This window comes from Nematostella vectensis, chromosome 5 (genome assembly GCF_932526225.1).
Source record: "Nematostella vectensis chromosome 5, jaNemVect1.1, whole genome shotgun sequence".
NCBI classification, from domain to species: domain Eukaryota; kingdom Metazoa; phylum Cnidaria; class Anthozoa; order Actiniaria; family Edwardsiidae; genus Nematostella; species Nematostella vectensis.
Window position 1 is genome coordinate 3,279,822 of NC_064038.1, and position 22,827 is coordinate 3,302,648.

Genomic DNA, 22,827 nt, shown 5'->3' on the forward strand with positions numbered 1-22,827 from the left:
CTTTTTCTTTGCAAGCCTTCCCCCACAGCCGACTCCAACCAATTAACAGAGCAACAGTGAGATTATTTCTGAGTGTACCCTAAAGCTACAACATATTAGCATTGGGATCCATTCAGATCAACATATTATTATATGTTTTAATAAAACCCATGTCATCAGGTGCCTTAGAGAACCTTGGCAAAAATACACGCTGTTTCCTTAATGAGACAAGTACAGTTATCTTGTTCACATATGACTGCGACTGATATGACTGTGTGTATTAAAACACTTGCCTTTCTTTGCTCGCCAGGTTGCATAGACGAGTGAAGTGTAAACAGCTGGTACCTGAGGGACAGAGAAAAAATTGCCTTAAATTGCTACAAAATATTATTTATCCAAAGTTCTGTCACGCTGTACCGTTTGGTCTGTATTCTGTCTCACTGTACCGTTTGGTATGTATTCTCTGTCTCATTGTAAGGTTTTGTCTGTATTTATGTCTCACTGTACCGTTTGGTCTGTATTCTCTGTCTCACTGTACCGTTTGGTCTGTATTCTCTGTCTCACTGTACCGTTTGGTCTGTATTCTATGTCTCACTGTACCGTTTGGTCTGTATTATCTGTCTCACTGTACCGTTTGGTCTGTATTCTCTGTCTCACTGTACCGTTTGGTCTGTATTATCTGTCTCACTGTACCGTTTGGTCTGTATTCTCTGTCTCACTGTACCGTTTGGTATGTATTCTGTCACGCTGTACCGTTTGGTATGTATTCTGTCTCACTGTACCGTTTGGTCTGTATTCTGTCTCACTGTACCGTTTGGTCTGTATTCTATGTCTCACTGTACCGTTTGGTCTGTATTCTCTGTCTCACTGTACCGTTTGGTCTGTATTCTGTCTCACTGTACCGTTTGGTCTGTATTCTATGTCTCACTGTACCGTTTGGTCTGTATTCTGTGTCTCACTGTACCGTTTGGTCTGTATTCTATCTAACTGTACCGTTTGGTCTGTATTCTGTCTCACTGTACCGTTTAGTCTGTATTCTCTGTCTCACTGTACCGTTTGGTCTGTATTCTGTCTCACTGTACCGTTTGGTCTGTATTCTGTCTCACTGTACCGTTTAGTCTGTATTCTCTGTCTCATTGTACCGTTTGGTCTGTATTCTATGTCTCACTGTACCGTTTGGTCTGTATTCTATGTCTTACTGTACCGTTTGGTCTGTATTCTATGTCTCGCTGTACCGTTTGGTCTGTATTCTGTCTCGCTGTACCGTTTGGTATGTATTCTGTCTCACTGTACCGTTTGGTCTGTATTCTCTGTCTCACTGTACCGTTTGGTCTGTATTCTGTCTCACTGTACCGTTTGGTCTGTATTCTATGTCTCACTGTACCGTTTGGTCTGTATTCTGTCTCGCTGTACCGTTTGGTCTGTATTCTCTGTCTCACTGTACCGTTTGGTCTGTATTCTATGTCTCACTGTACCGTTTGGTCTGTATTCTATGTCTCACTGTACCGTTTGGTCTGTATTCTCTGTCTCACTGTACCGTTTGGTATGTATTCTCTGTCTCACTGTACCGTTTGGTCTGTATTCTATGTCTCACTGTACCGTTTGGTTTGTATTCTGTCTCACTGTACCGTTTGGTCTGTATTCTATGTCTCACTGTACCGTTTGGTCTGTATTCTGTCTCGCTGTACCGTTTGGTCTGTATTATCTGTCTCACTGTACCGTTTGGTCTGTATTCTCTGTCTCACTGTACCGTTTGGTCTGTATTATCTGTCTCACTGTACCGTTTGGTCTGTATTCTCTGTCTCACTGTACCGTTTGGTATGTATTCTGTCACGCTGTACCGTTTGGTATGTATTCTGTCTCACTGTACCGTTTGGTCTGTATTCTGTCTCACTGTACCGTTTGGTCTGTATTCTGTCTCACTGTACCGTTTGGTATGTATTCTGTCTCGCTGTACCGTTTGGTCTGTATTCTCTGTCTCACTGTACCGTTTGGTCTGTATTCTATGTCTCACTGTACCGTTTGGTCTGTATTCTATGTCTCACTGTACCGTTTGGTATGTATTCTGTCACGCTGTACCGTTTGGTATGTATTCTGTCTCACTGTACCGTTTGGTCTGTATTCTATGTCTCACTGTACCGTTTGGTCTGTATTCTGTCTCGCTGTACCGTTTGGTCTGTATTCTCTGTCTCACTGTACCGTTTGGTCTGTATTCTATGTCTCACTGTACCGTTTGGTCTGTATTCTATGTCTCACTGTACCGTTTGGTCTGTATTCTCTGTCTCACTGTACCGTTTGGTATGTATTCTCTGTCTCACTGTACCGTTTGGTCTGTATTCTATGTCTCACTGTACCGTTTGGTTTGTATTCTGTCTCACTGTACCGTTTGGTCTGTATTCTATGTCTCACTGTACCGTTTGGTCTGTATTCTGTCTCGCTGTACCGTTTGGTCTGTATTCTCTGTCTCACTGTACCGTTTGGTCTGTATTCTCTGTCTCACTGTACCGTTTGGTATGTATTCTCTGTCTCACTGTACCGTTTGGTCTGTATTCTATGTCTCACTGTACCGTTCGGTTTGTATTCTGTCTCACTGTACCGTTTGGTCTGTATTCTCTGTCTCACTGTACCGTTTGGTCTGTATTCTCTGTCTCACTGTACCGTTTGGTCTGTATTCTCTGTCTCACTGTACCGTTTGGTCTGTATTCTATGTCTCACTGTACCGTTTGGTCTGTATTCTATGTCTTACTGTACCGTTTGGTCTGTATTCTCGGTCTCACTGTACCGTTTGGTCTGTATTCTCTGTCTCACTGTACCGTTTGGTATGTATTCTGTCACGCTGTACCGTTTGGTATGTATTCTGTCTCACTGTACCGTTTGGTCTGTATTCTCTGTCTCACTGTACCGTTTGGTCTGTATTCTATGTCTCACTGTACCGTTTGGTCTGTATTCTGTGTCTCATTGTACCGTTTGGTCTGTATTCTGTCTCACTGTACCGTTTGGTTTGTATTCTGTCTCACTGTACCGTTTGGTCTGTATTCTGTCTCACTGTACCGTTTGGTTTGTATTCTGTCTCACTGTACCGATTGGTATGTATTTTGTCTCACTGTACCGATTGGTATGTATTTTGTCTCACTGTACCGTTTGGTATTGCCATACTCTTTGCTGCTTGCAAGGATGTCGCGAAGTGTGATGATATCATCATAGCCTGGGAGAAAGACCAGCACGGCTCCTGGATCACAACAAACACAGTCAACTCTACATTATTTTGGTTTACAGCAAATAAACTGTTTATATATCTACAGTAGAACCCTGCTTACTCGAAATCTGAAGGGAAACCAAAACCAGCTTGAGTTAGTGGGACCCGAGTTATCTGGGTTTGGAGTTCGAGTTGCTCAAATTCAAGGAAAATTGAACCCATTTCTGGTTAACAGTAAATTTGAGTTATCTAAGTTTAAGTTAGGGGGGTTGTACTGTATCATACAGTATATATTATACTTACCCTGTTGTCCAGAGTTGCATATGTGGTCTATGAGGCAATATATTAGATCCAGGTCAACCTGAACCAAAAGGCAAAATATTAAGACACTAAAGATTGGATGACAAAAACAACAGTTTATAAATATGATTGTTTGTGTGTGTTACCCGATCATCATCAAAAGTCTTGTGATAGACAGCAAGCAGTTCCTTGGTCTCTTCACTCAGCTCGGTGCTCTGTTTCTCGAGGGTGACGTCATCGCTGTAAGGTGCATGGGACGAACGCCTGAGAGGAGGTGAACATGCAAACGTTTAACTGTAACCTTTAATTTATAATGCATTATACGAGAAAGCAAGATAAGAGATGAGGGAGTGAGAGATGGTTGATAAGGTCAATCTAGTAATTAAGGTGCTCTAACATTGTTCGATGTTTAGCCCAATAAGTATAAAGTGGTACATCGATTAAGTGGCCATCCTAGGAATCTGCTAAATGGCCGCTTAATATATGGAGGTATAAAAAAACGTAATAAAGCTGAAAATGAGGAAAACCTTCAATGGTGGTCCCATCCATTGGGACACAAGGCTCACGTGCGATTAAAATAGCACGCGCATTATCTATTATTGTTTTGAATGTTTCTGTATATAACCTATAATGTCAAAATAACGCTAATGAGGACTGCTTTATAATAAAGTTAATGCTATTGACTATTAGTTTAGTGTTTATGGACTTCACGAAAAGAGTTTTAACGTCCAAGTTATAAGGCCTTGAGTGCTGCTTTCACATACATCAGGAACACGCCATTTTCATTATTATATTTTATTTCACCCCCCCCCCCCCCCCCCCCCCCACACACACACACACACCCTCTTTAATGTTGAATGATATATCAACCCAAAACACTTAGCACAAAATTGAAGGTGGGGAGGGGGGTTGTAAATTATTTTGCGGGTTTTGTGCCCTTGAATAGATGAGCTTGGTGATACATGAGCTTATGATAAACAAGATCTTACATGTTAGAGTCAAGGAGCTCAATAACGTCCGTGTCTATGCTTATGAGCTTATGATAAACAAGATCTTACATGTTAGAGTCAAGGAGTTCAATAACGTCCGTGTCTATGCTTATGAGCTTATGATAAACAAGATCTTACATGTTAGAGTCAAGGAGCTCAATAACGTCCGTGTCTATGCTTATGAGCTTATGATAAACAAGATCTTACATGTTAGAGTCAAGGAGCTCAATAACGTCCGTGTCTATGCTTATGAGCTTATGATAAACAAGATCTTACATGTTAGAGTCAAGGAGCTCAATAATGTCCGTGTCTATGTTTATGAGCTTATGATAAACAAGATCTTACATGTTAGAGTCAAGGAGCTCAATAACGTCCGTGTCTATGCTTATGAGCTTATGGTAAACAAGATCGTACATGTTAGAGTCAAGGAGCTCAATAACGTCCGTGTCTATGCTTATGAGCTTATGATAAACAAGATCTTACATGTTAGAGTCAAGGAGCTCAATAACGTCCGTGTCTATGCTTATGAGCTTATGATAAACAAGATCGTACATGTTAGAGTCAAGGAGCTCAATAACGTCCGTGTCTATGCTTATGAGCTTATGATAAACAAGATCTTACATGTTAGAGTCAAGGAGCTCAATAACGTCCGTGTCTATGCTTATGAGCTTATGATAAACAAGATCTTACATGTTAGAGTCAAGGAGCTCAATAACGTCCGTGTCTATGCTTATGAGCTTATGATAAACAAGATCTTACATGTTAGAGTCAAGGAGTTCAATGACGTCCGTGTCTATGCTTATGAGCTTATGATAAACAAGATCTTACATGTTAGAGTCAAGGAGCTCAATAACGTCCGTGTCTATGCTTATGAGCTTATGATAAACAAGATCTTACATGTTAGAGTCAAGGAGCTCAATAACGTCCGTGTCTATGCTTATGAGCTTATGATAAACAAGATCTTACATGTTAGAGTCAAGGAGCTCAATAACGTCCGTGTCTATGCTTATGAGCTTATGATAAACAAGATCTTACATGTTAGAGTCAAGGAGCTCAATAACGTCCGTGTCTATGCTTATGAGCTTATGATAAACAAGATCTTACATGTTAGAGTCAAGGAGCTCAATAACGTCCGTGTCTATGCTTATGAGCTTATGATAAACAAGATCTTACATGTTAGAGTCAAGGAGTTCAATGACGTCCGTGTCTATGCTTATGAGCTTATGATAAACAAGATCTTACATGTTAGAGTCAAGGAGCTCAATAACGTCCGTGTCTATGCTTATGAGCTTATGATAAACAAGATCTTACATGTTAGAGTCAAGGAGCTCAATAACGTCCGTGTCTATGCTTATGAGCTTATGATAAACAAGATCTTACATGTTAGAGTCAAGGAGCTCAATAACGTCCGTGTCTATGCTTATGAGCTTATGATAAACAAGATCTTACATGTTAGAGTCAAGGAGCTCAATAACGTCCGTGTCTATGCTTATGAGCTTATGATAAACAAGATCTTACATGTTAGAGTCAAGGAGCTCAATAACGTCCGTGTCTATGCTTATGAGCTTACGATAAACAAGATCTTACATGTTAGAGTCAAGGAGCTCAATAACGTCCGTGTGGTCCCACTTCTTGGCCCAGTCAATTGCGATCCTAGAGAAGCAAAGGTTATGATATGGTAAGCGGAATGCAATTTTCTTTTTGCAGTGCTGGATATTAAAGGCTCTTAATCCGACACATGGTTGCTGTGTTCTGGTTTAAGTATTCTGGAGATTAAAATATCTCATCATTCCGGATTGTGTTAACAATAGAATGGATCCTTGTATTGTAGGATTACTTGCCCTGTTATGAAAGTAGAATGTCAGGAGCTCATGTGCAACTCTTGTCTTTGTGAAGAACACACTTACCAGTTGTTTTTAGGATCCCGGATGTGTGGATTTGCTCCCAGGGCCAGTAGCTGCTCCACAACTGCAGCACAGCCTCTCCCAGCCGCAACCATCAGAGCGGTGGCCTGGGTCTCAGAGTGTTGGTAATCAACTGTGAAAAGAAACCATGGAAACATGGCTTGTTAGAAAAAAAGAGACCATAGAAACATAGAAACATGGCTTGTTAGAAAAAAAGAGACCACAGAAACATGGAAACTGGCTTGTTAGAAAAAAAGAGATCATAGAAACATGGAAACTGGCTTGTTAGAAAAAAAGAGACCATAGAAACATAGAAACATGGCTTGTTAGAAAAAAAGAGACCACAGAAACATGGAAACTGGCTTGTTAGAAAAAAAGAGATCATAGAAACATGGAAACTGGCTTGTTAGAAAAAAAGAGACCACAGAAACATAGAAACATGGCTTGTTAGAAAAAAAGAGACCACAGAAACATGGAAACATGGCTTGTTAGAAAAAAAGAGACCATAGAAACATAGAAACATGGCTTGTTAGAAAAAAAGAGACCACAGAAACATGGAAACATGGCTTGTTAGAAAAAAAGAGACCATAGAAACATGGAAACATGGTTTGTTAGAAAAAAAGAGACCACAGAAACATAGAAACATGGCTTGTTAGAAAAAAAGAGATCATAGAAACATGGAAACTGGCTTGTTAGAAAAAAAGAGACCATAGAAACATAGAAACATGGCTTGTTAGAAAAAAAGAGACCACAGAAACATGGAAACATGGCTTGTTAGAAAAAAAGAGACCATAGAAACATGGAAACATGGTTTGTTAGAAAAAAAGAGACCACAGAAACATGGAAACATGGCTTGTTAGAAAAAAAGAGACCATAGAAACATGGAAACATGGCTTGTTAGAAAAAAAGAGACCATAGAAACATGGAAACATGGCTTGTTAGAAAAAAAAGAGACCATAGAAACATAGAAACATGGCTTGTTAGAAAAAAAGAGACCATAGAAACATAGAAACATGGCATGTTAGAAAAAAAGAGACCATAGAAACATGGAAACATGGCTTGTTAGAAAAAAAGAGACCATAGAAACATGGAAACATGGCTTGTTAGAAAAAAAAGAGACCATAGAAACATAGAAACATGGCATGTTAGAAAAAAAGAGACCATAGAAACATGGCTTGTTAGAAAAAAAAAACATAGAAACATGGCTTGTTAGAAAAAAGAGACCATAGAAACATAGAAACATGGCTTGTTAGAAAAAAGAGACCATAGAAACACGGAAACATGGCTTGTTAGAAAAAAAGAGACCATAGAAACATGGAAACATGGCTTGTTAGAAAAAAAAGAGACCATAGAAACATAGAAACATGGCTTGTTAGAAAAAAAGAGACCATAGAAACATGGAAACATGGCTTGTTAGAAAAAAAGAGACCATAGAAACATAGAAACATGGCTTGTTAGAAAAAAAGAGACCATAGAAACATAGAAACTGGCTTGTTAGAAAAAAAGAGACCATAGAAACATAGAAACATGGCTTGTTAGAAAAAAAGAGACCATAGAAACATAGAAACTGGCTTGTTAGAGAAAAAGAGACCATAGAAACATGGCTTGTTAGAAAAAAAGAGACCATAGAAACATGGCTTGTTAGAAAAAAGAGAACATAGAAACATGGCTTGTTAGAAAAAAAGAGACCATAGGAACATAGAAACATGGCTTGTTAGAAAAAAAGAGACCATAGAAACATGGCTTGTTAGAAAAAAAAGAGACCATAGAAACATGGCTTGTTAGAAAAAAAGAGACCATAGAAACATGGCTTGTTTGAAAAAAAGAGACCATAGAAACATGGCTTGTTAGAAAAAAAGAGACCATAGAAACAGGCCTTGCTAGAAAAAAAGAGACCATAGAAACATGCCTTGTTAGAAAAAAAGAGACCATAGAAACATAGAAACATGGCTTGTTAGAAAAAAAGAGACCATAGAAACATGGCTTGTTAGAAAAAAGAGACCATAGAAACATGGCTTGTTAGAACAAAAGAGACCATAGAAACATGCCTTGTTAGAAAAAAAGAGACCATAGAAACATGGCTTGTTAGAAAAAAAGAGACCATAGAAACATGCCTTGTCAGAAAAAAAGAGACCATAGAAACATGCCTTGTTAGAAAAAAAAATGAGTAAAAAGACTGTAGAATCGTAAAACAGGCAATAATTGCACTCACCACTAATGTTTTCATTCATGATCAAGTGAAGAATTTGAACAAAAGAGTCATCATCACCCTAAAAACATCAATAAATTAATTGACAATACTTTATACTTCAGTCTTTGCTTCGTGAAGATTGGTAAATTCTTTATTGGTCTATAGCATGCAATTCTAGATCGTGCACATTTTTTTTTGTCAGATTGAGGTAATGTTTATGATGTTAAGTTACTTGTAACGTTTAACCTTTTTCAGATCGCCCTGAAGAAAGCTTAATAAAGAAGAAAACTGGCATTGTCGACCATTTTTTTTTTTTTTGCATTTTTCGGTAGTTTCGGCACATGCCTGTATTTCAATGGGTGTTACCTTAAGCCAGGCTTGAGATATGCTGTCGTCCATTTCTTGAAGAAGATAAGCCTCATCATCCAACTCACCCTGAGTCATACAATAGTGAATCAGCAGGTACACAACATGTCTTGGTACTGGAGGGGGACAATCCAGAGACACTTGGGGTGGGGGTGGGGACCAACCCTGCCTCTTCTGGCATTACAGCCCTGATCATTTATACATTGTGCCAACAGTAGATCAGATCAGACCAAATAAATACCCACCTGGCTTATCTGCTCCCTGCAGCCCTGATCATTTATACATCGTGCCAACAGTAGATCAGATCAGACCAAATAAATCCCCACCTGGCTTATCTGCTCCCTGCAGCCCTGATCATTTATACATTGTGCCATCAGTAGATCAGATCAGACCAAATAAATCCCCACCTGGCTTATCTGCTCCCTGCAGCCCTGATCATTTATACATCGTGCCAACAGTAGATCAGATCAGACCAAATAAATCCCCACCTGGCTTATCTGCTCCCTGCAGCCCTGATCATTTATACATCGTGCCAACAGTAGATCAGATCAGACCAAATAAATCCCCACCTGGCTTATCTGCTCCCTGCAGCCCTGATCATTTATACATTGTGCCATCAGTAGATCAGATCAGACCAAATAAATACCCACCTGGCTTTTATTCTCCTCCATCTCCTCAACAAGAGACTCCTCCTCCTTCACAGAATCTTCTCTCCCCTCATCATCATGGGCATCATCAGCTTCTATGATGATCTCATCATCACCACCTTCTCCCTCCTCTTCGCTGGACAGAAGTTCCTCCTCTGTCGGCTCTTCTTCAAGGGGAAATTCTTGCTCATATCCCTTCTCTTGGGAGTCCTCCACAATTTTCTGTTCTGGATCATCATCTGGAATACACAAACCAACTTTCATTTTTTTTATCAGAACACATAAAATGTGCTCAATTTGAATTTTTAATAAATGTTCTTGAATTAGAATCTGATAATAAGCAATGTCCGATGCTGGATAAAACTTGTTTTTTTCACTCCTAACCTTTTAAAAGTTTTCAACCTTATTTTAACCTTTGTGTATCCCTGAAGCCCTTTTAGTTTTTGAAAACACTAATAGACAGTCATGAATGTTAACTTCTTTATATAGAGTAGTCAGTATTTCCTGTAGATATTCATTCCCAAATCCTTCACGCTACTTCCTCCCTTTTTCCGAATCTGTCGCTTGTGTTGAAGAAAAATATTCGCAAAGTTTTTTGCCTCACCCAAGCCAGGTTTCTCATCTAGAATAATTTTTTTGCTATTCTTGCCGCTTTTATTTGAACTGTTGGTGTTTTTGGCTTGAGCTTCAGGTAGAGCTTGCTTCATCATGTACATGTTTTTGTAATCTGTAATGTTTGTACACTTTGTTCTGTTTGTGGCTGTCTTTGTACCACAGTTTTAAAGTATCTAGTCAGAGTTTCTTAGTCTAGTAATATTTTTGTATAGTTCACATTTTGTCTAGAGTTGTTTTTGATTGTAATATGGTGAACTATGTAAATCTATTTTTTTATAATCTAGTATAGTATAGTTTAGAAGGGCCATGGGTTAGAAAACTGTCAAAAGTTATCATGTTACCCTCGTTAAATAAAGTTTATTGTATTGTATTGTAACCCTGTGGAGGGAAGCTCCACAGGTCCCCATTTAGTACTTGTGACTTAGCTGAGTGGAGTAGTCTATACTTCTCCCAAAAGATTCTTCTATAAACTCTACCCTCCACAGGTCCCCATTTAGTACTTGTGACTTAGCTGAGTGGAGTAGTCTATACTTCTCCCCAGTCTTCTATAAACTCTACCCTCCACAGGTCCCCATTTAGTACTTGTGACTTAGCTGAGTGGAGTAGTCTATACTTCTCCCAAAAGATTCTTCTATAAACTCTACCTTCCACAGGTCCCCATTTAGTACTTGTGACTTAGCTGAGTGGAGTAGTCTATACTTCTCCCCAGTCTTCTATAAACTCTACCCTCCACAGGTCCCCATTTAGTACTTGTGACTTAGCTGAGTGGAGTAGTCTATACTTCTCCCAAAAGATTCTTCTATAAACTCTACCTTCCACAGGTCCCCATTTAGTACTTGTGACTTAGCTGAGTGGAGTAGTCTATACTTCTCCCCAGTCTTCTATAAACTCTACCCTCCACAGGTCCCCATTTAGTACTTGTGACTTAGCTGAGTGGAGTAGTCTATACTTCTCCCCAGTCTTCTATAAACTCTACCTTCCACAGGATTCAATTCAAGGTCTCCTAGAACTGCAAGCTCCAGATCAACATCATTATCAGGCTCCTCGTCAGCCAGTCTGGCTTCTTCCTCCACCCCTTGAGCCTCACCAACCAACTCATCTGACATCCTTGAGCTACTATCTGTAGTGACCAAAGATCCAGCGGGAAGGTGGATGACGCCAGGGCAGGGCTTAAGGTCAACATCAAGGGTCTGCTTGGAGAATGGGCCGACTTTGTCCAAGTTGTTCAGGTCTTTTTGGATCTCCTTATCTATAAATGACTCTGCAGGTAGAAATACTGTACAGTCACTTACGCTTGACAACAGTCCTTACTACTATGCAGCATTCAAAATACTGTAAACAACCACGTAGACATTACAAAAAAACTATCATGACTCTATACCATTACAAAATACTGTAAACAGCCATGCAGACATTTCAAATAAACCATCATGACTCTATACCATTACAAAACACTGTAAACAGCCATGCAGACATTACAAATAAATAGTCCAGCAAGCGTTGCAATAAACAACTATGCCTTTTTAATCCATTGAGGCCTATGACAATCAACATAGACACATAAAGAGTGGGATAAAACATCAAATACAATAGGAGGAAATAGATAAAGAGCATCTGACATCCTGAAATGATTAAAATGTTTAAAAGGTGCTCAACAATCAAAACAAAACTATGCACCTTTGCCATCTTCCTTGTAGTGGCGTTCCATTCCCTTGTTCTTGTAAGATGTCCTGGGAATAGTAAAAACAGGGCTTCTGGAATTACGGGGAAAAAAACTCAAAATTACACGGGAATCAACTGTTTCGCCCAAACTACATTTTGTACCGAAGGAAAGCACGAAATAACTTGAAAAGGTTATTTTTTTGCGTGAAAATATCTTAGGCAAGTTTTTATTCGCTCCTAGCCACCAGCCAATTAAAAAAGGTATTTTATTATTAATCCTAGGCCTTCGCGGTTTAGCAAAGAACGCCTAGTCATTTTATTTGTTTTCGAAATTCAGTTCGAAACATCGCACTCTTACGAAGAATATAATTTTTTATGGGTAATAGAGGTAAGAACCCTAAAAGAACACATCAGCTGTGCAATTTAATGTTTTGTCTTTCAAAATTTAGCCAAATTACGCAGGATTACGCGGAAATTTGTGGATTACGCGGATTACGCGGAAAAAGCCAAATTACGTGCTTCCGCACAAGCGCGTAATTCCAGAAGCCCTGTAAAAACAAATTTAAAAAAAGCACAGAGACCTTGGATTACAATAAAAATTCAAGCAGAAACCTGTAGAAACAGTAGGTAGCACACATATCATACAGACGTACAGGGGCTACTTTATCCAGTTAAATGTTAACAGGGCTCTTTTTGACCAAAATGCTTAGGCCAAGGAGCAAAGCACAGGCCATACAACAATGGACAAATTTATGGGCTTCTTCTTTTTTATAACAACATCAACGTTATAAATATATATGTGCCAGAGTGCAATAAAAAGTCAAAGGAAAGACTTACAAGTGAAGAACATCTTCCAAGAACAGGACATCAACATCGAAACACCGTCCTGGAACTAGCCACAGAAAGAAAGTGGTAAAAATAATAGTCCAGGACAGTCCAAACAAACAGCATCAAACACGCTTTTCAGTGGAAAATTAATGCTAAATGGTGAGTGAGAGTGTCTCCTGGGCAGAGACCCATTAGAACAGTTGGAACTCTTCACAAGTACCAGCCAAGGCACTTTAAGCATTGTTGTTATAAGCTCCAAGGTTTCCTTGCAAAAAGCTCTTAAGTAAATGGATGAAGCAGACACTGTGCAAACAGCCCAAGCACTCAGCCAAGATTTGCCAGCACTGCTCTGCTCCGTTGACCACAGAAAAAAGGTGTGCAAACCAGCATTGCTAGAACAACATTGCCAGGTGTCTTGCTGGCATGCTGCCAGCAATGTTGGCGCTGTTTCAAATGGCTATACTTCAAATAAGGACTACTGGTATCTTGTTAGTGTATGTAAATCTTCTAATTTTGCTCCAACTTTTCTTTATCAATTTTCTTTGTATTTGCATTGTAAGTCACTTATCTATGTAGGATAATAATACTTGGAGTAGTAGTGGTTTACCATTAATAACTGGACATTTTCCAAAGTATTCCACAAAGAGGTCAATGTCAAGGGCTGCACTCATCAGCACTAGCTTAATATTCTTGTTGAAAGAGAGAAGTTCACGCAGGGAAATTAGGAGAAAGTCACTAAACCGGTCTCTCTCATGAATCTCATCCTGAAAATACAAATAGTGACAATAAGAGGAAAGAGGAGAAAGAACAGATAGTGGTAAGGTAAGCAATAGTTGTGATGATGATAACAATGAAGATGATGAGAATGATGATGACAATGAGGATGAGGATGTGATGTGACAATGACAATTAAAACATTATTTAAAAAAAGAAAAAGTAGAATAATTAGTGAAAATAAAGGTGCCGTGAAAACCTCTGAGTGGAATTATACATTAAAATATAATGTGTTCTTACTGATGTACCGTGACTTTAGTTGTGTGTTGATAGCTCATAATGATGCAAAACATACTGTAACTCATGTACCCCATGTGTGACATGCCTGTAATGGATGATAAATATATGATATGTACATGTGTGCTAATTTATATACATGACCATAACATGCATGTAACATGCCTATACTGTAGAGGGATGGTCAATGATTAACCTACCACAATGTGTGTGATGAATGTAACATGCCTATACTGTAGAGGGATGGACAATGATTAACCTACCACAATGCGTGTGATGAATGTAACATGCCTATACTGTAGAGGGATGGTCAATGATTAACCTACCACAATAATATGTGTGATGAACGAGAGGGAGTTGTCTCCTTGCATCAAGGTCCTCAGCAAAACACCATTTGTGCAATAAGTCAACAAAGTCTTTCCTGAAACTCTGGTGTTGATCATACCAGAAAAAAGATTTTTAGTAGAAGTTTTCTTGATGGAAAAGCTGTGCTTTTCCCACATACATTGCCCTGTTCTGTATCTAGCGTGCCGTGGGGGGGAGGGGAGGGTGGGTGGGGGGGGGACTCTCCAGAAAAGTAGACAGGAGTGATCATCCGATCTTTTAAGGTAAAAATTTCAACCAACTGCTATCCCTTAGGGGGAGTTGAAGGATTTTCCTGATTTTCCTATCTCTTAGTGTATAAATTTAACTTTTTTTTTTCTGATTCTATAATCTCTTAGAGTATAAAATTCGGCCAATTGCTGTCTCTTTGGGTTAAATTTGATTTTGCCTACGATCATAACTGTGTGTTTTTATCCAAGTCCCTCCCCCTCCTTGGGCTAATGTGCTTGCTTGACTTCCAAGTGTATTTGGAGGCCTGCCATTTGACTGGCAATTACACCATATTCTCTCCATGTGTGTGTGATAGCTTGTTGTATCACTGATAATTACATCCGTTCCTAAAGCTCTCTTCTCTGTAGCACCATACTTGGTTTACCTGCTCTCCAAGCGTATTTGGTAGCCAGCTGTTTGACCAATTCTCTCGCCCCGTTCTGCTGCTACTCGCTCCGCTACAGACATTGCCGATATTCTGCGTGGCTGAGTGCAAATGATACGACAGGGGGATGATACCTGGGCAGAATACTCCAAGATGAACTGTGGGACCTGTAAAAAAAATTCAAAGCTAAATAATTTGGATACAGTACATCTCAAGGCTATAGAAATATATACTCAAAACTTTAATAGCAATCGAGTATATTCAATTGTCCCAATAAAGCAAAATACCATAGTTAAGTTTACTCCTCTGAATTGCATTTTTAACCTAGCTCTATTCACTAACATGCCTTTTTTTCCTTATTTCGAGATACACTTATTTTGATATTTTAACCCACCATATGATCAAGATCTTATTCTGAAAGTACAGAGAAAATCTCAACATAACTATAATTTCAGAGTAATAACACATTGAGAGGAAAATTTTGGTATTATGGAAGGTACATGTCTTGTCAATTCACATCTTTTCTATATCTAGAAACAGTAATACACCCCCCCTCCCCCTGTGCATTGGTATTTTCACCTTGTTGTGCAGGAAAAAAAAATTCATGTATCATATGTTTCTCCATATGATCCTACTTGCACAGGAGAAAGGCAGTAGCAGTTATATTTCAGGTTATATTTAATTAGCATGGGACTTTAAAACATGCAGGATATTGAAAAAAAAATAGAGGTTAGGCAACCAAGTACATAGCTAGGCAGAATGACATTGATTTCAGTAATGAATAAAGTTTGCAAAACAACCTGATATATTGTGCATTGGTGAAGGGAGTGGTGAGGAGTAAAAATGTTGTTATTAGAAAATAAAAGATGGAAATTGACATGTGTAGTGTCCGCCGCGTTGCATTATGGATTGTTAAGGTGCGCAATGCACCATGGTAGAACACATGTTAGAGATCCGCCATCTTGTATTAAATGTGGAAGACCACGAGTCTGTTTCTTTTTGCTTTGTTCCTTGCCGAACACCACATTCTGGCGACGAGGATGGGATCAACAACTGGATAAACACATACTGAAGTTAAATCTGTCAAAAAAAGCCGGTATGGCCGTCTGTTTATCAGGATTACCAACGCCAAAAGCCTTCGACTGCATTGGCGAACCAGCCACGCTGGAACAAAGATGGACAATCTGGAAGTCCGAATTTGAGCTCTACTGCACTGCATCTGGCATCAAAGACTCGAAACAACAACGAGCAATACTTCTTCACCTAGCAGGAGCTGGAATACGAGAAATTTTTCACGCTTTTACGGCTGAACAACAGGGGGAGGACTATAAAACAGCCATGGACTCCCTCACTCAACACTTCAAACTCAAGAAAAACGTACCGATGGCCAGGCAAGCCTTCTTGACAGCGGTACCAAAACCCGGTGAGAGGATTCATCAATTTGCAATTAGACTGCAAACCCTTTGCGAACACTGCGAGTACAACGACCAAAAGGACAGTCAAATTCGAGATTTTAGAATTTTGACCTTCATATTGGATAAACCCCTCAAAGCAAAACTCTTTCGTGAGGAAGGTCTGACTCTCAGCAAGCTCCTGGAAATTGTCAACACGTACCATGACAAAGAAGCACTAGTTCTTGTGCCAGATCAAGGTGGTGTTAACCAATTGAGAGTACAACAGAAGCCTGACAGTGCTGGTCCCAAGTTTGATGGCAGATGTCATCGTTGCAATAAGCAGGGTCATAAAGCTGCTGACTGCAGATGTAGCCAAAATCACCAATGTGAAAAATGTGGGAAAATAGGACATTTCAAGGTCTGCTGCAAATCAAAGCAGACATCTGGAAAAGCAAAGTCTGCAAGTGGACCAAAATCAAAGGGCAGGAAGCCATCTCATGTAAGACAAGTGGAAGCTGTTGATGTTCAAGAAACTGATAGCGAAGAGGAAGAAGATGTTTTTAATGTATTCTGCACGCACACAGAGTCACCGCCTGGTACTATGGAGATATCTATTGGAGGTGTTATACAGAATGTCATCATTGATTCGGGTGCAAGCTGTAACCTTATGTCAGAAAGGACATTCAATGACTTATCAAAAGGAGACATTGTTTTGAAGCCAAGTAGCAAGCAAATTTTTGCATATTCGTCTAGTGATGCTTTAAATCTTAAGGGTAGTTGTATGCTTAATGTGCATGTACCAGAAACAAATGTGGATAAGCGCGCAAAGTTTTTCATTGTCTCTGGAAAAGCGTCAACTTTGTTAGGTCGTGAATTATCTGAAGCTCTAGGCATACTCAAAGTAGGAGTTCAGGTTAATAGTTGTAGCTCAGATTTCTCAGCTATAAATACTCAGTTAAACAGCAAAGCAGCGCTTAAGGCCAAATTTCCTAATGTTTTTCATGGTTTGGGCAAGCTTAAAGGTTTTAAACTCAAGTTACATATTGATCAGAATATTAAGCCAGTAGCACAACCATTGCGTAGGATTCCTTTTAGTCGCAGGCAGAAGGTCGCTGACAAGTTAGAGGAACTTGAGAAGCTTGGTGTGGTGGAAAAGGTAAACAGTCCTACAAGTTGGATCAATCCCCTTGTGGCAGTCGAAAAGCCAAATGGAGATGTTCGCATTTGTTTGGACATGCGCCAGGCCAATCAGGCTATCTTAAGAGAAAGACACCCAGTACCTACTATGCAAGAAACCCTACAAGAAATCTCAGATGCAAAGATTTTCACCAAATTGGATTTAAACATGGCTTTCCATCAAATCGAGTTATCCCCAGAGTCCCGAGACATAACTACTTTCGCAGCGCCAACAGGTTTATATCGCTACTGTCGATTGCTCTTCGGTGTGAACATGGCTACCGAGAAGTTCCAGAACCTGATATGGCAAGTTTTGAAAGACTGCCCTGGAGCCTTCAACATGCATGACGACATTCTTATAGTGGGTAGGAACCAAAAGGAGCATGACGAGAACCTGGAAAGAGCTGTCCAAAAGCTGCAAGACAGCGGGCTCACCCTCAACTATGAGAAATGTGTGGTAGGAGCCTCGAGTATGGATTTCATGGGAGACACCATTTCTGCAGATGGTCTTAAGTTATCTGACAAAAGAGTCGAAGCAATTGTCGAGGCACCTGCACCAACCAACCAATCAGAGGTGAGAAGTTTCCTTGGTTCTGCTCAATTTTGTGCCAAATTCATTCCACAGTTTGCAACCATTTCTGCTCCCCTGTGGGATCTTACCAGTAAAAATGCTAAATGGAAATGGGGTGCCAAAGAGGCAGAATCATTTGCACAAATTAAGCACTTGCTAACATGTGCACCAGTCATGTCTTATTTTACACAGGGAGCCCAGACCAGGATTATCACTGACGCCTCACCAGTTGGCCTGGGGGCCATACTAGAGCAAAGACAACCTGGTGATGGTCAATTTCGACCAGTGTACTACGCAAGTCGTAAGCTTAGTAAGGTTGAACAGCGCTACTCACAGTTCGAGCGAGAGGCCCTTGCTGTCAAATGGGCCTGTGAGAAATTTCACATGTTCCTTTATGGAACCCATTTTGAAATACTAACTGATCACAAACCCTTAATTTCAGTCCTAGGTCCAACGTCTAAACCCCCGTCTGCTAGGATTGAACGCTGGCTGTTGTACCTTCAGCAATTCAGCTATGTGGTCAGGCACATTTCCGGAAAGGAAAATTCAGCCGACGCCCTGAGTCGTTTACCAGTTGGTCCAGTACAGACAGCTGATTCTAAAGCAACCAGCGAGTATGTGTTTAGCACTGCAAAGGCCGCAGTACCTGTCGCCATGACCCCAAAGCATGTAGAGGTTGTTTCAGAGAAGGACCCAACCCTTATTCTGGTACGCGAAGCAATTAGAAGTGGAGACTTCACCCGCCTCACAGGTACCTTGTACAAAGCAGTGTCGAAGGAGTTGTGGATTGCCGGACAATTAGTGATGCGTGGAAACCGAATTGTGCTACCAGAATCCCTATGGAAGCAAGCAATTATTTTAGCTCATGAGGGACACCAAGGAATGGTGCGCACAAAATCCCGCCTGCGAAGCAAACTATGGTGGCCGCAGATGGATGCACAGGCTGAACAGTTCATCAAGGCCTGCTACCCCTGCCAGCTAGTTGGACCACGTGGCAAACCGGAACCTGTTCGATCAACAGAACTACCTGAAGAACCATGGGAGGACCTCGCCACAGATTTGACTGAGATACCTGGAGGAAACCACTTGCTGGTAGTTGTGGATAACTACTCCAGATGGCCAGAGGTAGTACTCCTTAAGAAAACCGATGCACCACACGTCATCACGGCATTGGAGGGAATATTCAGAACACATGGCATACCATACACGGTTCGCAGCGACAACGGACCGCCCTTTGCCTCGAAAGAATTTGAGAATTTCTTAGAGTTCTTAGGCATAGAACATAAGAAAGGAATTCCATATTGGCCACAGAGCAACGGCGAAGTGGAACGATGTAACAGAACAATTCTTAAAGTGATTCGGATAGCAAACTTGCAAGGAAATGATTGGAAGAAAGCGCTTGATGATTTCCTCTTTCAGTATCGCACAACAAACCATGCCGCAACTGGATGCTCGCCAGCCGAACTCCTAATGGGAAGGCAGCTCCGAGACAAGCTACCTAGTGTAAAGATTCCGAAGGATAGAGCGACAGAGTCAGAGTGGCAACACAAACTTAGGGACAGAGACGCTCTATCAAAACTCAGACAGAAAGAGTATGCTGATGCTAGAAGACATGCTGAGCCAAGTGGAATTGATGAAGGCGATGAAGTACTGCTGCGACAGACTCGCCGCGAGAACAAACTCTCTCCAGTTTTTGAGCCTGAAGCTTACAAGGTTTTGCAGAAGACAGGTAATGCAGTTGTACTGGAGGATTCTGATGGAAATAGGAAGATGAGGAATGTAGCACAAATGAAGAAGTTCATCAAACCACAGGAAGCAGTCGCCGCAGACATGCTGCCTACTCCACCTGAAATCGCGCAGGAACACCAAACCGCACCTGAGACCCAGAACCAGTCCACACTTGATTGTACAGCTGAAATGCCAGCGTCTCCTGGTTCTCTAGCCAATCAGCGACCTGCGCGTACTAGGCAACAACCTGTTCGTTTTAAGGATTATGTGCTACAATAAGTTTTGTTAGTTTTATTTTTCTTTTCAGTTTTTACATACATGCATAGGACCCCTACTATAGCTGTTATAGTTATTTAGCTCCTAGTATGGACTTTAATGCTAAGTAAGGGGGGGATGTAGTGTCCGCCGCGTTGCATTATGGATTGTTAAGGTGCGCAATGCACCATGGTAGAACACATGTTAGAGATCCGCCATCTTGTATTAAATGTGGAAGACCACGAGTCTGTTTCTTTTTGCTTTGTTCCTTGCCGAACACCACAACATGCTGTTCACTTAATACCTAACTTTCTCTGTCTTACAGTATTTCTGCTCACTGTACCTGAGTCGTCTTGCCTGAACCAGTCTCACCAGAAACTAAAATGACCTAAAAAAAAAAGACACATTATCCAGAAGGTCAATACCCCTAAAAAAAATCTGAGTTGCTTTGGCTATTGAGTATTATTCACAATGATGATAATTTCCAACTCCATTTCATTCTTTCATGTAATATCCTCCAGGCCGAATGAAATAATCCAAGCAGCATTTTTCTACAATTTTTTTTCTTTGTTTGCAGTTGTTACTTACTGTATCTTAGCAAAAAAGGTGATTGAGTCGGGGAAAAAAAAAAAGTTTTTTTTTTTTTTACTAAAAAATCAGGTCATCATGTAATAAGGCCCAAGGTATTTCTGGGACATCAATGCCATCACCACACCACTATCACAGCCATCAACATCGTTATCACTATAATCCCCAAAACCATCACCATCATTATCATCACAATTATTTTCATCACAACTACCACTGTACCTTTTACCATCATCATCACCACAATTATCATAATCACAACCACCACAATCATCATATTTCACCAACATCATCACCACAATTATCATAATCACAACCACCACAATCATCATATTTCACCAACATCATCACCACAATTATCATCATCACAACCACCACAATCATCATATTTCACAATCATCATCACCCCAATCAGGGGTTTCATTAGGCCTTGAGCGCCGGCTACTTTTTTTAAAATTCATCTTAAGTTTTATTTAAACTAAAAAGATAAAATAACTTCCACCCCCTACTTATCAATCTCCACCGCCTACTCTGAAAGTTAATAAAAGCTCTGCCAGTTATCATCATCACTACTAGTACCATCATCATAACTACCACCACTATCATAATCATTGCCAGCATCATTCTCATCACCAAAAACACATCAGACATATGTTAAAGATATTACCTGGTTGTCTTTGATACACTTTATAATATCCTGCCTCTGTTCCCATATTGGAAGGGATTTGCGGAATGCGGTCAGCTCATTTTCACATGTTGTTGGCGGCACAGCAGGGGGAATACTACTCAACTTTCCAGAGAACTTATCTCTCCTGCCTAACATAACAGCAGGAAAATATATTAAAGAGTGTATAAAGTACCACAACAACTACTTTAAATCTTGTAGTATCAAGTCCTATTTCTTGCACAATTACTATGCATTCAAATAAGCCATGAAAGCTTTTAGTACAGGATGATTAAATTCAGGATAAGTACAGAATTATGTACCAATGTGAACCTCAGTACAATTTCCTTTGATCTATCCAGCATGCAGGCATTTGATTATGTTTTTATTGTGAACTCAAGCGATCATATTTGGCCATCTTGAATTTTGAGCAAAATATGAGTTGATGTTTTTTGCTCAAAATTCAAGATGGCTGAAACAATCACTCGAGACAGGATTTTCAAGTTTTCAGTATTTTGTGTTGCATGCAATAACTGCTAAAAAATTGTCTGTTTATTTATTTCCCTACCATATTCGAATGGCGCTCCTTGTCTTTCTGACCGAGGTTGAAGATCCTGTCTCTCTTTTTGTGTGAGGGGGAATTTCTTGTTGACAGAGTCTATAACCTGAAGGGCACTGGGGCACAAACCAATTTGGGTGCTTGAACTACCAGCTTTCACCTCTTTATTTGAGACTGACAGAAATCGATTACTCCCTTTACTGTAAAGAAAATTGAAAGATCAGGGATCAGATTCAAATAAGTGTTGTTCTTTAATGCACAAAATCAAACCGAAAACAGATACCTAGCCAGCAGTATCCTAGCTTTCCTACAGTGCTTTGCGGTCCCAACTCTAATCACACATGGTTGTGTTGTTTTGGCTGTTAACTTTGTAAGATCAGGGATAAAGCATAAAATAATAAAATCCCAGTCTCTAAGTGCATCTTTTTAGGGGGGAGGGGTGGGGTCTGATAAATCTACAGGGTGGGTCAATCTGAAAAGGGGAGACGAGGTAATTTAGCAAAAATGTTAAAATCAACTGCTTATGTTTCTAATTGATGGATTAAGGTGTGTTTGTCGTAAATTCACATCAAACAAAAATATACTGGTTGTCCCAGTGATCCATCCCCCTTGGCCATGGTACACTTTATATGCCCCCATAACTATACAGTAGGTGAAGGGGAGTATATTTCTCTGTGTGTGTTATTGTTATTTACCCTCTGCTCCGTGACTTGAGTCCCAAGTTGAGGCAGAGCCGATGAATGTACGCCCGCTCAACCGCCGTAAACGATGAGGGGAATTCCAGCTCTAGACAAAACAATGGCATCAGTCAAACGGAAAACGAAATGTTAGCTCAATACATAACTTTTAATAGGTAAACTATGTTTAATACTAGAAACCTTAAATGATGGTACATATTATTAGGCTGAGAAAAGAGGGAAGCGGGCATTTAATCATTCCCACAATTCGCATCCGCGCAAAAAAACTGACAACCTTTTGGCAAATTCATTCATTTAACACAAAAAAGGAAGCACTGTTGCAATAGTTTACCTTTCTGTGTCTCATCATATCGAAATTTATCTAATGCGATCTTAACAGCAATCTTAAACTCTTCTTTGACACAAATATTCTGATTACGGAGTCCTTTTGGACCGCGTTTGTCCGCCATCTTGGACCCTTCCGCTTAATAGATGCCTACTCCATGTGAGAGACAACCACCATAATTGATCCCTATATTTAATATAAT

At 40.1% G+C, this 22,827-nt stretch overlaps 1 protein-coding gene across 1 annotated transcript in view; it reads right to left on the reverse strand.

Moving 5' to 3' along the window:
- LOC5512017 (3'-5' RNA helicase YTHDC2) overlaps window positions 1–22,810 on the reverse strand; it is a 40,527-nt gene extending 17,717 nt beyond the window's left edge. Inside the window, exons 1-20 of the mRNA XM_048728294.1 lie at window positions 22,632–22,810; window positions 22,298–22,388; window positions 21,612–21,802; window positions 21,047–21,195; window positions 20,135–20,179; window positions 14,668–14,834; window positions 14,015–14,117; window positions 13,285–13,441; window positions 12,687–12,741; window positions 11,865–11,917; window positions 11,164–11,448; window positions 9,576–9,811; window positions 8,926–8,994; window positions 8,581–8,638; window positions 6,372–6,501; window positions 6,052–6,117; window positions 3,622–3,739; window positions 3,479–3,536; window positions 3,118–3,208; window positions 273–324 (exon numbers count right to left, since the gene is read on the reverse strand). Coding sequence (XP_048584251.1) covers window positions 273–324; window positions 3,118–3,208; window positions 3,479–3,536; window positions 3,622–3,739; window positions 6,052–6,117; window positions 6,372–6,501; window positions 8,581–8,638; window positions 8,926–8,994; window positions 9,576–9,811; window positions 11,164–11,448; window positions 11,865–11,917; window positions 12,687–12,741; window positions 13,285–13,441; window positions 14,015–14,117; window positions 14,668–14,834; window positions 20,135–20,179; window positions 21,047–21,195; window positions 21,612–21,802; window positions 22,298–22,388; window positions 22,632–22,749 — 2,292 coding nt within the window. The 5' untranslated portion in view covers window positions 22,750–22,810. The remainder of the gene's footprint in view (window positions 1–272; window positions 325–3,117; window positions 3,209–3,478; window positions 3,537–3,621; window positions 3,740–6,051; window positions 6,118–6,371; window positions 6,502–8,580; window positions 8,639–8,925; window positions 8,995–9,575; window positions 9,812–11,163; window positions 11,449–11,864; window positions 11,918–12,686; window positions 12,742–13,284; window positions 13,442–14,014; window positions 14,118–14,667; window positions 14,835–20,134; window positions 20,180–21,046; window positions 21,196–21,611; window positions 21,803–22,297; window positions 22,389–22,631) is intronic.
- Window positions 22,811–22,827: the final 17 nt, after the last annotated feature.